The sequence below is a fragment of the Rattus norvegicus genome, chromosome 4 (assembly GCF_021556685.1).
Source record: "Rattus norvegicus strain SHRSP/BbbUtx chromosome 4, alternate assembly SHRSP_T2T, whole genome shotgun sequence".
NCBI classification, from domain to species: Eukaryota; Metazoa; Chordata; class Mammalia; order Rodentia; family Muridae; genus Rattus; species Rattus norvegicus.
In genome coordinates this window covers 165,617,215-165,632,569 of record NC_141537.1, presented here as the reverse complement: position 1 = coordinate 165,632,569, position 15,355 = coordinate 165,617,215, and the positions used below count along the sequence as shown (strand labels likewise).

General features: G+C 36.5%; 1 protein-coding gene across 6 annotated transcripts; it reads left to right on the top strand.

Annotated features, from left to right (window-relative positions):
- Window positions 1-352: 352 nt before the first annotated feature.
- On the top strand, window positions 353-13,640 carry Ly49si1 (immunoreceptor Ly49si1). 6 transcript variants are annotated; one of them, XM_087658491.1, is made up of 9 exons: window positions 353-587; window positions 1,503-1,570; window positions 2,258-2,424; window positions 4,521-4,610; window positions 5,232-5,453; window positions 6,540-6,682; window positions 10,283-10,386; window positions 13,192-13,347; window positions 13,427-13,640. In XM_087658491.1, the coding sequence occupies exons 3-8, from the start codon at window positions 2,313-2,315 to the stop codon at window positions 13,325-13,327; spliced, it is 807 nt and encodes a 268-aa protein (XP_087514617.1). In that variant the 5' UTR covers window positions 353-587; window positions 1,503-1,570; window positions 2,258-2,312; the 3' UTR covers window positions 13,328-13,347; window positions 13,427-13,640. The 6 variants fall into 6 exon arrangements, with proteins under 6 accessions (XP_087514617.1, XP_087514618.1, XP_087514621.1 ...); XM_087658492.1 differs by lacking the exon at window positions 1,503-1,570 and having other exon boundaries at window positions 353-888; XM_087658494.1 differs by lacking the exon at window positions 4,521-4,610 and having other exon boundaries at window positions 376-587.
- The last annotated feature ends 1,715 nt before the right edge of the window (window positions 13,641-15,355 follow it).

Genomic DNA, 15,355 nt, shown 5'->3' with positions numbered 1-15,355 from the left:
TCAGCAGTTAAATCATAACATGTGTAATGACAATGTTCACAGTAAATATCAATGTGCAAAAAGCTAGAAGAGTGTATAGAAAGTCATTACCAGTGGAAACATGAGAGCTTTAATGGCACTCCTAATCTATACTTTAAGCTGATATTAGCATAATTCAAAAGGAAGAAGTAACTTTAAAAGTAGTAATGTAAGACAAAACTCACAACGGCCCATTTGAAATCTAGGCACAGAACAGCTTCAGTTCCTTTTTTCCTAATTGTTTTGCTAAGGACACTGGTTTTTATTTCTCTGCAGTTTACATCTTCTCAGTCTTCGAATGTAAATTAAAGACATTTATTTTGCAGCATCTAGCACAGTAAGTTGCTTCTTTCCTTTGCTCTCAGAGTCAGCTTTCATTAAGCAATTTCCTCTTTTCGCTTTGGTCAAGAGGAGTGGCATAAAGTCATGAGGTTGAGTATCACTTGAGGAAAGTTAGTTTTGCCTTTCTTCTTGGAGCCTCTTGGGGATAGAGACGAAGAAAGGTCAACTCTTCCTCCAACTGGGAGATCAATTCCCTGTAACAGAATCATTTCAGTGTAGATACAGAGGTAAAAAATGCCTGCTTTTAATGTTTTTCTATCATATTATCAAATGTTTAATTGAGAATTTCACATGACTTGACATGAAATGGGGATTGATGGGGAAGCCCTGTTGGTTGTGTTAGAACAGGTTAATTCTGGCAGCATGTGAAAACTGTTATTCTGCACTGGTTATTTTCTTTCACTGAATGCAGTGAATTTTGTTGTGTGCTAAGAAATTAAGGTAGAGGGATCTATGGAGGACTTCACTCTTCAGATGCATCAAATGTTTATATATTATCAATCTGGCAAACATCACAAGAGGAACCAGGTAAGATAGATCAGTTTTTAAAGGTACTTGCAATATAACCCTGATCTAATACCTGCGTTTGATCCTTGGAACTCACATGCAGTTGGAGTGAGAGAACTAATTTTGTAAAGTTGTCTTCTGGACAGATGAACCTTGGTTCAACCAGCTCCACAATAATAAACAACAATTTTGAATTGTTTAATGAAAGGATTATTTTTTTACCATAAATAAGGAATAAAGGTAGATAGCCTGGGAAAACTTCCCAAATTATAAACAATTTAAGAATGTTGTATTATGTGCAGCATGTGGTCTTATTATCTGCTGGCTCACATCTCAGTTATTAATGTAAGGTAAGATCAGTTACCAATACTTACTATTTACTAGTACATTGATGTCTATTATTAGATTGTTTTCTTCATGGGTATTATTTCATGTATGCTACATAGTAACAAAATTTATTTTCATATAGCTTCCTCTTACAATATCATACCATGTGTGAGTATATTACATGTGAGATGGGTGTGCACGTGGAATGATTTGAAATTAAAACTTCAAATTGTTTCCCTTTTACCTCTCTCTTTTGCTCCCACATCCCATTCAGTGATGTCTCCTTTTTACTTTTCTTGTTGCTGCAGTTACTAAAGGTAACATAGGATTTCGGAAGACTTTGAGCTAGGAGCCTCAGAGGAGACACAATATTTAGGTTTGTCTTTCTGGATCTGGATTATTACTCTCAGTAGAAACCTTTCTGGTTGAATTGATTAACCAGGTTCAAGCATAGAGAAGAATATGCAGATTGTGGCTAGATGGGGAAGATGTACATCTCAGTTGACTGAGGATTCAATCCAAGAAATATCTATATATCTTGTATTATGTGCAGTATTAACTTTCAAATATTATTTTGAAGGTAGTGCCTGAGAAACTCTGAGATCCATGTATCAATAAAAATACTGAAAGAACATTTACTATTCATGTGTTTATAGAAACGTGTAAATAATTTTAAAGCAACATTTTCATTTAATCCTAATGATTTGAGTCCTGTCTACTTTGACACTTTGTTTTTTAATTTTTAATGATTTTCAGTTAAGCCTATTTTACCTAACATGTTTATAGGCTGAATATTTAGAACCATTGCTGTGCCAATAGTATAATGAGTTAGTAAATTTTTAATTCTTTATATATTTCTTAACAAAATTTGCTGGGGCCACTAGAAATAAACTAATTTAACAGAAATCTGCAAAGGGTTAATACCTGTAATGGAAATAAGGGTCATTCCATGTCAGGGTGTTTGGATCATTAAGTAAATCAATCAGACCCTAACCTTTCTTAGTCCTCTGTATTATCAGATCTAGGTACTTTCCTAAAATGTGTATTTCAACATTTTTTCTAGAAATCATTGAAGGCCCAACTTTAACTGAAAACAAACTTCATAAATCACTCCAAAAATGAGTGAGCAGGAGGTGTCTTACTCAAATGTGAGATTTAAAAAATGTTCAGGTTTGCAGAACCAAGTGAGACCTGAGGAGACTCAAAGGGCCAGAGCAGCTGGCCACAGAGGTAAGATATTTTAGTGTTTAAAATCAACTGCTTTTATGCATTTTAAACTTTCAACAGTTTAAAAATACCTTACTGTATTCTCTTGAAAACTACCATGTTCCATTTTATCTGGGGTTGGTTTTACACAAGACTAGAAGGGAACTGGGAGTATTAGTTGGAGGATAATTAAGTACAAAATTGTTTAAAACAAAATTTAAAAAATAAAGCAATCAAGTTTTAAAACTAAAAAAGGAAGAATGATAAACTACTTCTACTATTTAGCTTTTATTCGGTTACTGAATAAATCAGATGGGGAGAATAGCACAATGGGAAAATGTAGGGAAAGAAATCTTGAGAATCAAGAAGTGAGAAGAAAGACTGAAATTTACATGTTTCAGTCCTTCTTAAAAGGCAGAACAAAATACACACAGGAGGAAATACAACGAAAAAGAGTGAGGCAGAGCCCAAAGGAAAGGACATTGAGAGATTGCACTACATGGGAAAAGTCCCATATGCAACTACCAAACCCAGTCAATATTGCTGATGCCATGAAGTGCTTGTTGAGAGGAGCCTGATGTGGATGTTTCCTACAGGGCCTGCCAGAGCCTTAATGATAGAGACCAGGATGCTTGCAGCTAATCATCAAACTGAGCATGGGAACCCCAATGGAGGAAGTAGAAAAAGGACTGAAGGAGTTGAATGGGTTTGTAACCCAATAGGAAAAACAACAATATCAACCACCTCAGATCTTCCAGGGACTAAAGTCCCAAGAGTACACAGGGAGGGACCCATTGCTTTAGCTGTATATGTAGCAGAGGCTGACATTGTCTGGCATCAAGAGGGGGAGAAGCCCTTGGTACTGTGAAGGCACATTTCTCCAGAGTAGTGCAATGCCAGGGTGATGAGGTTGGAATGGGTGGTTGGGAGGAAAAGCATCCACATAGAAGGGGAAGGGGGAATGAGAGAGAGGGAACCTGGAAAGAGGATAACATCTGAAATGAAAATACATAAAATCGCCAATAAAAATTAAAATTAAAAAAGATGTAATAAACCATAAGGACATTTTTGGTTTTTTATTTGGTCAGGTCAAGAAAAATACTGAAAACTTTTAAACTCACAAGCCAGAGTCTGATAAAAGACTATTCTGTAGAGAAACAGAATCCTACAGAAATGAAGCTTATGCATTATAAATAACATTTTCATTCTCTAGGAAAGTGTTTTAATTGTTATAAATATCTAAAACATCTAATGTAACAGGCACCAAAAGTTGTCCATCAGATGAAGTCTCCAAATGGAAATAAAATTGCAGATGAAGGAAGAGGGGATGAGAGGATTAGGGGGTGTGGAAATAACTACACCCTATTATGAGTTCCTGAAAATGTCAAAGAATCATTTATTAATGAAAATGAAGAAGTATCACCTTTTATTTTCTTCTCTATTTCTTTTTTAGTTGTTCTATACATACTGTCATGGCTGTGTTCCAAGCCAAGATTGGGTTCTTCTTTGATGTAGTAATAATCAGAAGCATAAGATTCAGATTCCAAATACCTTAGATATTGAAGAATATTTAGTATAATATAGAGCAAAATCAAACTTACAGGGAAAAAGAAATAGTTTAAGTATAGGCCCTTTCCAGGATTTATACAGATCAGTTCCAGACCGGCTGTGGTTCCGTAACAGTTCCCAAGAACATCCATCCATCTTTCATTCCTCTCCATCTTCAGTTATCTTTCTTGGTGGACCCTATGCTCTAGTTTGTTATCTTGTACTTGCAATGTACCTATGCCACCAATGCCGTCTCTTGAATGCACTTTTGGTCCTACAGAATTGTGTGAGGACACATGCCTGTCATCCAACTACTTCTAGTCTGAGAACAGACTATTCACAATACAAGGCTAAAGCAGAAATGAGTTCAGAATTTTTTGAACTTCACACATGAAAGATTTCTTCATTGGGAGTATTTTAGGTAGCATTCTACAATTTTCAGGGCACTTTCACTCTGTATCATCAACTTGTACATAATTTCCCCATGTTTCTATGCTATACAAAATTTTATTAGTATTGAGATGTGCTGTTTTCATGGTGTTGTTTTTCTTGTTTTGTTTTGTTGATTTAAGAGAGGTCAGTCCCTTGGCAGCTCATTGTGGTAGCTCTTGTAATCCTCTGTTCCCTTCGGCTGGTAGCTGTTGCAATTTTCGTGACAAACAGTGAGTAATTGAGATACATATTATTTGAACTTCTACCTAAAACATAGTTTTAGAAAGGGATGATGCAGTTAAATACTCTGTCCATTTTGTCGCCTATAATCAGGAGATAAATCAGAATCTATGGACTTTAATAACCTTTCCTGACACTCTGCAGTGTTCTGTCCTTATTCATACTAATCTGTTAGCTCTGGGGCTCTTAGGAGTTGACCTGCTCTTTCTCACTCATGGTCATGCTCCTTTTGAGGACTTGGTGGTAGTGTACATTCTGAGCTCAGGGGATTGTTAATGTTACATAAAAGTATAATAAGATACAGCTTTGCAAAGAACTTATGGCATTCTTTTCCTTTTTTCTTTAATGCATATTGATGTCATGGGTAAGTAAAAAGACTTCATCTGTACAGAGACAGCAAGTTTAAAATTTATTGCAATCCTTCACATTTACAGAAAAAATAACTTCCATCCTGTGCTAAAACATAAGGTTATATGATGATATTTTGGATTCCATATGATCTTATAACAGTTGTCCCACATCCTAATAGTTTTTTTTTTAATTCAAATTTTCATGGTGGGTTAAGAAATAGTAGAATACTTTACTTAGACATTTATTTGTGACTAATCTAGTTTTTCAGTATACTCATGAAAAATATGAACTGCCAGAGGAAACTCCAAGCCTTATCAATAACTGCAGCACCATGCAAAGTGACATCGATTTAAAGGAAGAAATGCTAAGAAATATGTCTATAAACTGTAGTCAAGGCAATGATTTCCTGCAATCTCTAAACAGAGTACAGACAAGATGGTACCGTGAAACTAAGACTGTTTTACCTTCCTCTCAGCACACAGGTATGTAGCAAGGGAGGACCATGAATACAGAAGTGTATTATCATCTATTGTTTCTTTCACGGAAGCTTTGATGTCTAACCTCCAGCTTAAGATGCTGGTGATGCCTTGGTTAATCATTTGAGGGTTTCTTATTTCATGTAGGCACCAGCAACTCAGAAATCTTTGTTTGAGTTAGCATAGTCTTAGAGTTTCTCCAAGTCAGAGTATCATTGAAACTTCTATTGCCCCCTGGGCATGGAATTACCAATTATCAACATAATCATGAGAACAGACTATCAACATCAAAACCTCCCTTGTATGTCTTTCATTTCTCTCAAGGTAAGAGAATTTAACAATGACATGGCACAATGCTAAGTTCACAGTACTGAGTGGACCAGTGTGGACACAATACATTATAGCAGATCTAGAATTCTTTCATCAGTTTAACTGGCTCTGAACAGCAAGTGCTCATTTCCTGCCCTCCAGCTCCTGTTAACTTATAAGTCTCTGTTTCATAGAACTGGGCTGATTTAAAAACCTAATCTGGTTAGAATCGTAATTATGGTCCTAGAACATACTGTGTTTCTCCTTATTCACCATCTTCAAATTCAACCATGTTTGTCACATAGGCCAGCATCTCTCTCTTAGCTTTCATGTGAGACATGACATCATTGTGTAGTCAAGGTTGACTTGGAACTCAAAGTGTATCCAATGTTGGCCTGGAAGTCATTACTTAACCTAGGATGACCCCAAACTAATAGTTATCTTCCTGTACCTATCTCTTTGGAGTACTCAGGTTATAGGCATGTTATCATGACCAGCCAATGCATTTCCCTTCAAAGAATTAATAGTATTCTTTTCTCTACTGACTCATACATGATTGACACAGGAAATGTTTCTATATCTCTAGTGTTATTAACAATGTTGCATTACTCATGAATGTCCAGGGGTCTCTGGGCATTATAGAATCTCATTTTCTGAGACCTAGGAGATTTTACCCCACCCCCTCTATCTTTCTTTCTTTCAACACAACATTAATTTATATTGTGTTCTGATAACACAACACAAGAAAATAATAAATTTAGCCATTTAACTTCACTTTCACAGGCAAAAATGTTGAAATATACTGGTTCTGTTATGGTATAAAATGTTATTATTTCATCCTGGACACAAAGGCATGGAATGGATGTAAACAGACCTGCCAGGATTCCAGTTTATCCCTTCTGAAGATAGATGATGAGGACGAACTGGTACGGTAGACACTTGCCCCTTTATTCTGTTTGATTTTGTCTCTAGCCCTGAATAATTAGATATTAAATCCATATTTTATATGTATATGCTTTTTCTGTAATATAAACAAAACTTTGAAACAAGTGTCTGTTAGGGGAGACTCATTACTACAGATACACTTGTGTCTTTCAGTCTACTCCCTTTCTCAGAAGCCTATAAGAGAGTCCCTCAGAAAGCATGCCTTTTCATGATTAAGTTTAAACCTTTGGTACAGCACATCCTCTGGCTGAGAGTTATTTTTCTTCATAGAGTTCTAAATAAACTCCCTCTGTCTAATGTTTGCTCTTTGGAAATGGAAGTGAGACTTCCTGAGATGAGAAATCAGATTACAACAGGGAAAATAACTAACCTCTCTGCCAGTCTATAATATGAGATGATATGAAAAATGTGTAATTAAGTAGTTGACCACTTAGGTCCATGGTGATTTTCACTGAGACTGTCCCTTCCATTACTGAACAGTATTCTTATGTTTTATAATTCCCATATCTGATATTCCCTGTTTTAATCATTACTAATGAAATCTCATTGAAGACTATATTGTTCTAGAGAAATACTGGCAGACTCACCTTGAAATCATTGTTATTTATGACACAATATTATATTTATATATCAATTTAATACATATTCAAATAATAACATAAAAGTATGTTTAAATCCATTTGATACACTTAACTGTAAACATTTATTTAAAATTTTTATTATTTTTCAGTAGGAATAGTACTGCTACTAGTAGTAGTAATACTAGTACTAGTAGTAGTAGTAGGTAATAGTAGTAGTAGTAGTAGTAGTAATAGTAGTAGTGTAGCTACAGTAGCAGCAACAGTAGCAGCAGCAGCAGCAGCAGCAGCAGGAGAGGAACAGGAGAAGGAGCAAAAATATTTTGCCCCCCTTGTTTTTTCAAACCCTGTCACATCGAGACAGCATGTTGGGCAGCGGGCTATGAAAGGTACCCTGATTTCTGTTTGAGATAGATCAAATCCTTGGAAAGTCTAAATGGAACAGCAGGCAAATTCCCAGTCTCCCAGATCAAGGCCTCACTAGCTGCAGTCCCCCACTGACCCCTATAGAGAGATTTGAGATCGACCACTCACATAGGGCAATGCTCCAAGCCCCTACTCCATAGGTAAGGACATGACCACAGGTCGCATACGTTCAAGACAGATCAGTCATAGAAATAGTAACATGTCCCTGAATATGTAGTCGAGGTCTTCCAAAACTCTCAGGAGAAACCAATAGGAAGTACCTGCTGTCACACACTGACACATACAAAAACTGTATTTAAGAATCATGTTAAGGATTAAAAGTGTGCAGGAATTATTCTATAGTTTGAGAGCTTCTGTCATAAGAGCTGTAACAATGCCTCTTGGGGAAGAGATTTGCTCTCCCAAAATTGCCACCAGAGCCCTCCTGCATCCTTCTCGAGCTAGTCAATCCCCTACTGGATCACCCTGACCTGAGCATCACAAAGGAGAACGACTGGCAGACGGGGTGGCGAAAGCTGTTCCCTCCCCAAACCTGAGTTCTCTCCCTTCTTGGTCCAAACCCATGAACATAGCCAGGCAATAGATCTCTGTGAGGACCCCAGGCACCAGTAGCCCCTCAACTACATGAGGCTAGCTACATCCTCTTCCACTGAGGCCAGACAAGGGAGCTCAGTTAGAATATAACTCATATACAGGCAAGAACTTTGGTCTGCTGCAATTGTTCAGATACCAAAAGAAGACAAATCTGCATATATGCTGGGAAGCAAAGGTCCAGCCCTACATATGTTCTTTGTTTAGTGGTCTGTCTCTGAGATCGCCAAGGGTCCAAGTTAGTGTTACTCTTGGTCTTCATGTGGAGCTCCTATCCCCTTAAGGGATCACAATCAATCCTGCTATTCTTCCATAAGGGTCACCAAACTTCAATCAAGGTTTGGCTTTGGGTTACTGTGCATGTATGACTAAGCTGCTTGGTAGAGGCTCACAGAGGTCAGCATGCTAGACTCCTGTCTGCAAGCATAACTGAGTATCATTAATGGGATCATGGATTGATGCTTTTCCACAGGATGGGTATCAATTTGAGCCAGTTATTTGTTTCCTGCTCCCTCAGTCTTACTCCATTTCCAGATCCTGCATTTCATAAGACAGGTTGAGTTTCTTTCAAAAGTTTTGTCAGTTTATTGATATTGCTATTGCTCCCAAGGGATTCTTTCCTGGCCACAGGAGGCTGTCTCACCAGTCTACATAAGTGTCTCAGCTAAGGACACCCCTACTGATTACTGTGTGCCTCTCCTATCACTGATCGCCACGTTCCAAAGGATGGTCCCTACTGACCTCCTCAGCAATTGCAGAATTCCATTGTTTCTCATGACAATCAGGCCATAACCCCATGTTTCCCCACACATGAAGCTGCAACTCCACTCCCCTCATGAACCCCTCTCCTGCTCAGTTCCCTGTCTCCATTTGCCTTCCATAACCATTCCATTCCCCCTTCCAAGTGAGACTCAAGAATTCTTGCCTGTGCCCCTCTTTCTGTCCAGACCACTTGGGTCTGTAGTATGTAGCATAGACATTCTCTTTTTTATGACTAATGTCCACTCATAAGTTAAAACATAACAAAACAGTCTTTGTGGGACTTGGCAACCTCAGGATGATATTCTCAAGTTCCATCCATTAGTCTGTAAAATGGCTGTCTTTGTAATTCATAGATGACTACTATTCCATTGTGCAGATGTTACAAAGAATTTATTAATTCTTCAATTGAGGGACATCTAAGAATTTTTCAGTTTCTGGATATTATGGATAAAACTGCTATGAACATAATTGAGCAAGTGTCTTTGTGGAATGATTGAGAACCTTTTGGGTACATGTCTAGGAGTGGTATAGCTTGTTCTTGAATTAGAACTATTACGACATTTCTGGTAAACCTCCAAATTTATTTCTAAAGACATTGTGCAAGTTTCCACTCCCGCCAACACTGGAGGAGTGCTCTCCTTACTCCATAACCTTCTTAGCATGTGCTATCACTTGAGTTTTTAATATTAACCATGCCTCCAGGTATAAAGTGAGATTTCAGAGTTGTTCTGATTTGCATTTCTCTGGTTGCTGAAGACATTGAATATACATTTATGTGCTTCATGACCATTCAAGATTCCTACATTAAGAATTTTCTATTTAGCTCAGGCATAGATAAAGCACTGGAAGAAATTCAGACATCAGTCCAAATATGCTAAATCAAAAAAATAGCATTAAATTAGCCTTAAATAGGAAGATTGTGACTTTTAGTCCAGTCATGGTTACTTGGTGAGATGTGGTCTAAGAAACATACTCACACAGCATGTCATGATCTTAATATCTCAGGACACTTGAAGGTTTTATTTTAAATAGCTTATAGAACTGACTTAGTTTTGATTTAAATGTGCTATTGTAGGAAGCCCTTTCCAAAATGAACATGGTGGGACTGATGAATGAGAGAACAGGACAGCACAGAATGATACTGGAATGGTGGGAAATTTTCTTCCTCTTTCTTTCATCAAACCTACAGAAAACTCATCATAGGGCGTGTTCTTTCTTTTACAGAAGTTCCTTCGGTTCCAGGTTCTTTCAGACCAGTACTGGATTGGATTGTCATATAATAAAAGAGAAAAGAAATGGTCATGGATTGATAATGGCCAATCTGAATTGTGAGTTTCTAAACTCTTAAAACTAACACTAGTGTGGGTACTGGGAGGTTTGTGTGCAAAGGCTTTTTTCTCATTTCACATGCCTTTCCTCATTTTCTATGAGCTTATAGTTAAGGACATGTAGCATAAGGCAGTCTCTGAGAAAGTGTTACAGAGGCAAGTTGTATGTTCATGGAACTGACCAAAAGTGGCTTAAAACTGCATACATCTCAAAACTGTCTCTTGTAATATAAGAAAGGCTCTAGAAAGTCAATAACTTAAGATAGTGTGGAGTGACCAAATGATCATGACAGATACATTGTACCTGAGTCATTCAGACATTCATGTGACATTTCTTTTTGTTTTCAGCATATATATATATATATATATATATATATATATATATATATATATATGTCATTCACATAAGGTGCTTCAAAAATCCTGAGTAGTTTGATTATTTATACTTTGCTAGAAAATTCTTCCATGATTTTCTTTGTTAGTAATATGCATTTTTATTGAATATCATATTTACAACCAAAAATATATGAACATATCAAACCCTACCCCCTCTAAAAGCTCAAACATGCATCATACCAACTTATGTCTTCATAACTATCTATAAGTGCATAGTTGTATGCACTCCACTGGAACAAGGAAACATACCGGTTGCCAACCACTCAATAAAGAATTATCTCTTTCTTTGCCTGCAGCTGTCACCTAAGAATAGTGCATTCTTGGGAAGAAATAACTTTGCAGAAATTTCTTCTTGTTCAGAAGCTTGAATTTCACAGAGCTTTTCCCCTTGTCTTGCTCTTATATGTTTTTCTATGTCCTCTTCTCTACTCTCCTCTGAAATTTGCTGGTTGTGTGGAGGCAAAGAAGTTGATGCAGGTGTCTCCTTAAGGGCTCAGCACATATACACTTCTCCTATGCACTGTGATAAACTCTGCCACTCTGCATGGACTATAGCCTGCTATGTAAAGAAGGTTCTCTGCCTTAGAGAAGCATTTCAACTTTATAAGTTCCCATTTGTTGATTGTTCTTCTTATAACATGAGTCATTGTTGTTCTTTTCAGGAAAATTTGTTCACTGCCCAAGTATTTCAGGCTCTTGTATACTTTCTCTTATACTAGATTTAGCGTTTTTTTTTTTTTTTGTTTTTTTGTTTTTTATGTAGAAGACCTTGATCAACTTGGACTTGATCTTTGGAAAAGGAGAATAGAATGAATCAATATGAATTCTTCTACATGGTGACCCTCCAGTTAACCCAGCACTATTCGTTGAAAATGCTACCTTTTTCCATTGAATTGTTTTAACTTCTATGTCAACGTTGAAGTGAACATAGGCTGTGGTTTATTTCTGGGTCTTTAATTCTATTCCATTGATCTATGTGCATTTCTCTGCACAAATACCATGCCATTTAGGTTTTTTTTTTATTCACTATTGCTCTGTAGAACAGCTTGAGGTCTGAAATGGTGATTCCCCCAGAACTTCTTTAATTATTGGGAATAATTTTTGCTACCTTTTTTAAAAATTCCAAATGAATTTGAGAATTTCTCATTATACCTCTGTGAAGAATTGTATTGGAATTTTGATGAGGATTGCACTGAATGTTTTGGTTTTAGATATCTTTTGGAAGGTGGCCATTTTTATTATGTTAACCCTGCTGATGCAACAGCATGGGAGACTGTTCTATCGTCTGAGGAATTCTTCAATTATTTTCTTCAGATACTTGAAGTACTTGTCATACAAATGTTTCACTTACCTGGTTAGATTCATATGAAGGTTTTTTTCATAATATCAGTGGGTTTCATGTTCTGTCTCTCCTTCTATGACCGAGACTCTATAACCCTTACTAAGCTCAACTCCCTATGAAAGGCTTTCTTTGAATCTTAAATCCTCCACTTTCATCTTTCATATACTGAAATTACAATTGTTTCCCAGTAGACCTGGCTGGACTTAAATGTTAAGAATCTCAGTTTTGAGTGCATTCTTTACTTAGTTACCTCTAGGTTTCTTAGGGGAAACTCTAGCTTCAGTGCTGCCCTGACCATCTAAGTTTTCCTGCTAACAAATCAGGTGGAGTATAAATCTCATTTCCATTAGTTTATACTAGAGAATACTAATAACTAATTATTAAATAATTGAATTTTATTTCTTGTTTTGCTACATAGCCCAAGCTGTTCCAGAACTCATAGTCCTGTTTTAGTGGTAGCTATCTCTGTCTTCTAAAATATTATTTTATTTAGCTGCATTTTTTAAACAGAAGGGTAGTTGTGGTCTCTGATATACCATCCTGCAGAAATCAGAGTTCTGTTGCATACAGGCAGTTCATTAGATTACCATGTTTCCATGAAGTCTCAGCTTCATTAATTATGAGGTCAGCAGGAAGAAAGGGAAACAGTTTCATACAAAAGATACAAGCCATCATATGTGATTGTATGTCAAATCTCCCCTTTCACTTTAAAACATAAATATATAAGTTCTTGTTCTATGTGACAAGCACATCTGTTTTACTATTCTTCTAGAATTTTTATTGATTAAAATATTAATGTGAAAGGAAGTTTAGCATAAAATAATTCTTTGGTAATAAATAAATTTTACCTGCTTACCAAAAAACTGGGAGTCTGAAATAAGATGGAAACATTTTGCGTGATTAGGAGACCATTTGCTTTTATGAGCTTAGAGAAAAGACATTTATGTGGTGAATTTTTGATTAATAGTTCTTTATTCCATATACTTTTGCAAATAGAATTTTAAAACCATGACTTATTTCAGGGAATTTTCAAAATTAAACAGTTGCCAATTGTTTTTATTCTTTAGTTCCTTGAACCTAAAGAAATACAATGTAAAGGATGGAGAATGTATGTTCTTATCTAAAATGAGACTAGAAAATGCTAAGTGCATGAACCCCTTCCCATGTATTTGTCAGAAGAGACTGGATAAATTCCCTCATTGACTCTCCAACAAGAGTTAAAGGTAAACATGGAATGTGCTGATCCTCATTTGTTTCCTCTAATATGGTGTGACCGCTTTCACACAGGTGTTTTGTTCACAGGATTTAGTCTGCTGTGCAAACAGCGAGATGAGCTGGAAGAGTGTGGGAATGTTCTCTGGAATCTGATGTGGCAGAGCAGAGGCTTCTTCCATCCTGGTGAAGACAGGACACATTTTCTCTGGTGCACGGACATGGTTTGCTTCAAAGTCTCCAGGACTCTGCTCTTTCTGATTTCTTAAACTCTTATAGAATAAAATCAAATCCCAATAACCAACCTGAGTATTTCATTATGATTAGAATAAATCCTGTTAATTGAAATTGGGCCTGGTGGATCAAGAGTTAAGGGTCATCTATAGCTACACCCTGAATTTGAGGACAGTTCAGATTACATGAGACCCTGTTTGAAAACAAAACAGAAAAAGAAAAACAAAAAAATTTCCTGACCCCACTCCCTCAAACAAACAAACCAACAAAAAACTGAAATTCTTCTTGGTATAATTGTCAATGTTCATTTAAGAAACCCACCTTTGACTTTTGTGCAAAGGGTAAGGAGGGGATCTGAGAAGCAAAGTAGAGAATGGAATGGGGGAAGGTTCTTTGTGAGGAGTTTCTGGGCATAGAGGACATGCTGATATTGGGATCTATAAAGTAAATAAGTAAATTTAAAAATACAGTATAATTATGACATAGAATGTGGTTGTAGGTTTTGGTTTTTTATATGTTAGTTGATACTATTTTGTTTGGATTTGAATTTTTTTCATCTAGAAGTTTTTCTAGTAGTTATAATCATTTGTTTTGGAGATAAAATATAATTTTAAGTTTGGTGAACATTTAAAAGCATAGTTCAAGGAACTGCTGAATATTTTTTTCTAAGGCATCCGTTTTCCACCCACCTACTTTAATCCATATATCACGAGTTGTGGCCTTGAAGAAATGATGGTAATAATTGAATTCGGTGAGATGTAGTGGCTTACACTGTGACTTTGGCAATTAAGAAGCTATGAAGTAATTGCTGAAAAATAAAGTGAGAGCTTATACCATAGAACCAAACAAACCAAATAAAATCAAGACATGCATGTCCCTCAATATTTTCCAGGGCAACACTTTGTATTATGTAAGTACACACAAATGACTAATCTCAGGATTAGTAAGAGTAACTTGTTCTAATCTAGGATGTGTGTACCTATCCGCAGACTGGATAATATCACTCTAGGCATTTTATCAATGTTCATGATCCTGTTCATTGAGTGATGGTATCATTTTAGTGTTCCACTGTCCTTAATATTTTTTATGTTTTCAGATGTTTAATATTTGGTGGTGATTATTGTTTGTTTGTTTGTTTGGGTTTTTCTTTTGTTTGTTCGGAGAGAGTTCCTCTGTGGGCTACCCTGAGTCTCTCTCTCTCTCTCTCTCTCTCTCTCTCTCTCTCTCTCTCTCTCTCTCTCTCTCTCAACAGGAAGACTTAGAATTCAGAGATTCCTTTGACTCTGCCTCATGAAGTCTGAGATAAATGTGTGCATAAGGTTTTTAACTTTTTACCTTTATATTTTGAAAATTTTATTCTGGGGGTAGACTTGGTATGTAAAATAATACACCAACTATAGGTCATGAGAAATATATAAAACACACACACACACACAAACACACACACCACACACACACACATACACACACACACACACACACACACACACACACACACACACACACACACACACCTTGTGTCTTGCTATATAGAAAAGGCTGTTCTCAAATTCATGGAGATGTGCCTTTGCCTCCCATATGCTGGGATTGAAAACATGTATGCACCATACCCAGCTGAAAATCATGGTTCTTGATCAATAAGTAAACTTCTAATCCTCTATCAAATGCAAACAGAGAATTTCCTTCTCCTCTCAAAATCCTTTCTTACCCATCTCAGTGCTCTTACACTGTAAATTAGTTTTATTTCTATTACAGCATAGTATTTGCCTTCTTTTTGCTATGTCA

What these genes read in the sequence shown, in the direction of transcription:
- Ly49si1 (XM_087658491.1), top strand. Translation starts at nt 2,313, where the DNA reads ATGAGTGAGCAGGAGGTGTCTTACTCAAATGTGAGATTTAAAAAATGT. An exon ending in CAGAGCAGCTGGCCACAGAG is followed by an intron (nt 2,425 to 4,520) that starts GTAAGATATTTT and finishes TGTTGATTTAAG; the next exon opens with AGAGGTCAGTCCCTTGGCAG. An exon ending in ACCTTCCTCTCAGCACACAG is followed by an intron (nt 5,454 to 6,539) that starts GTATGTAGCAAG and finishes TCACTTTCACAG; the next exon opens with GCAAAAATGTTGAAATATAC.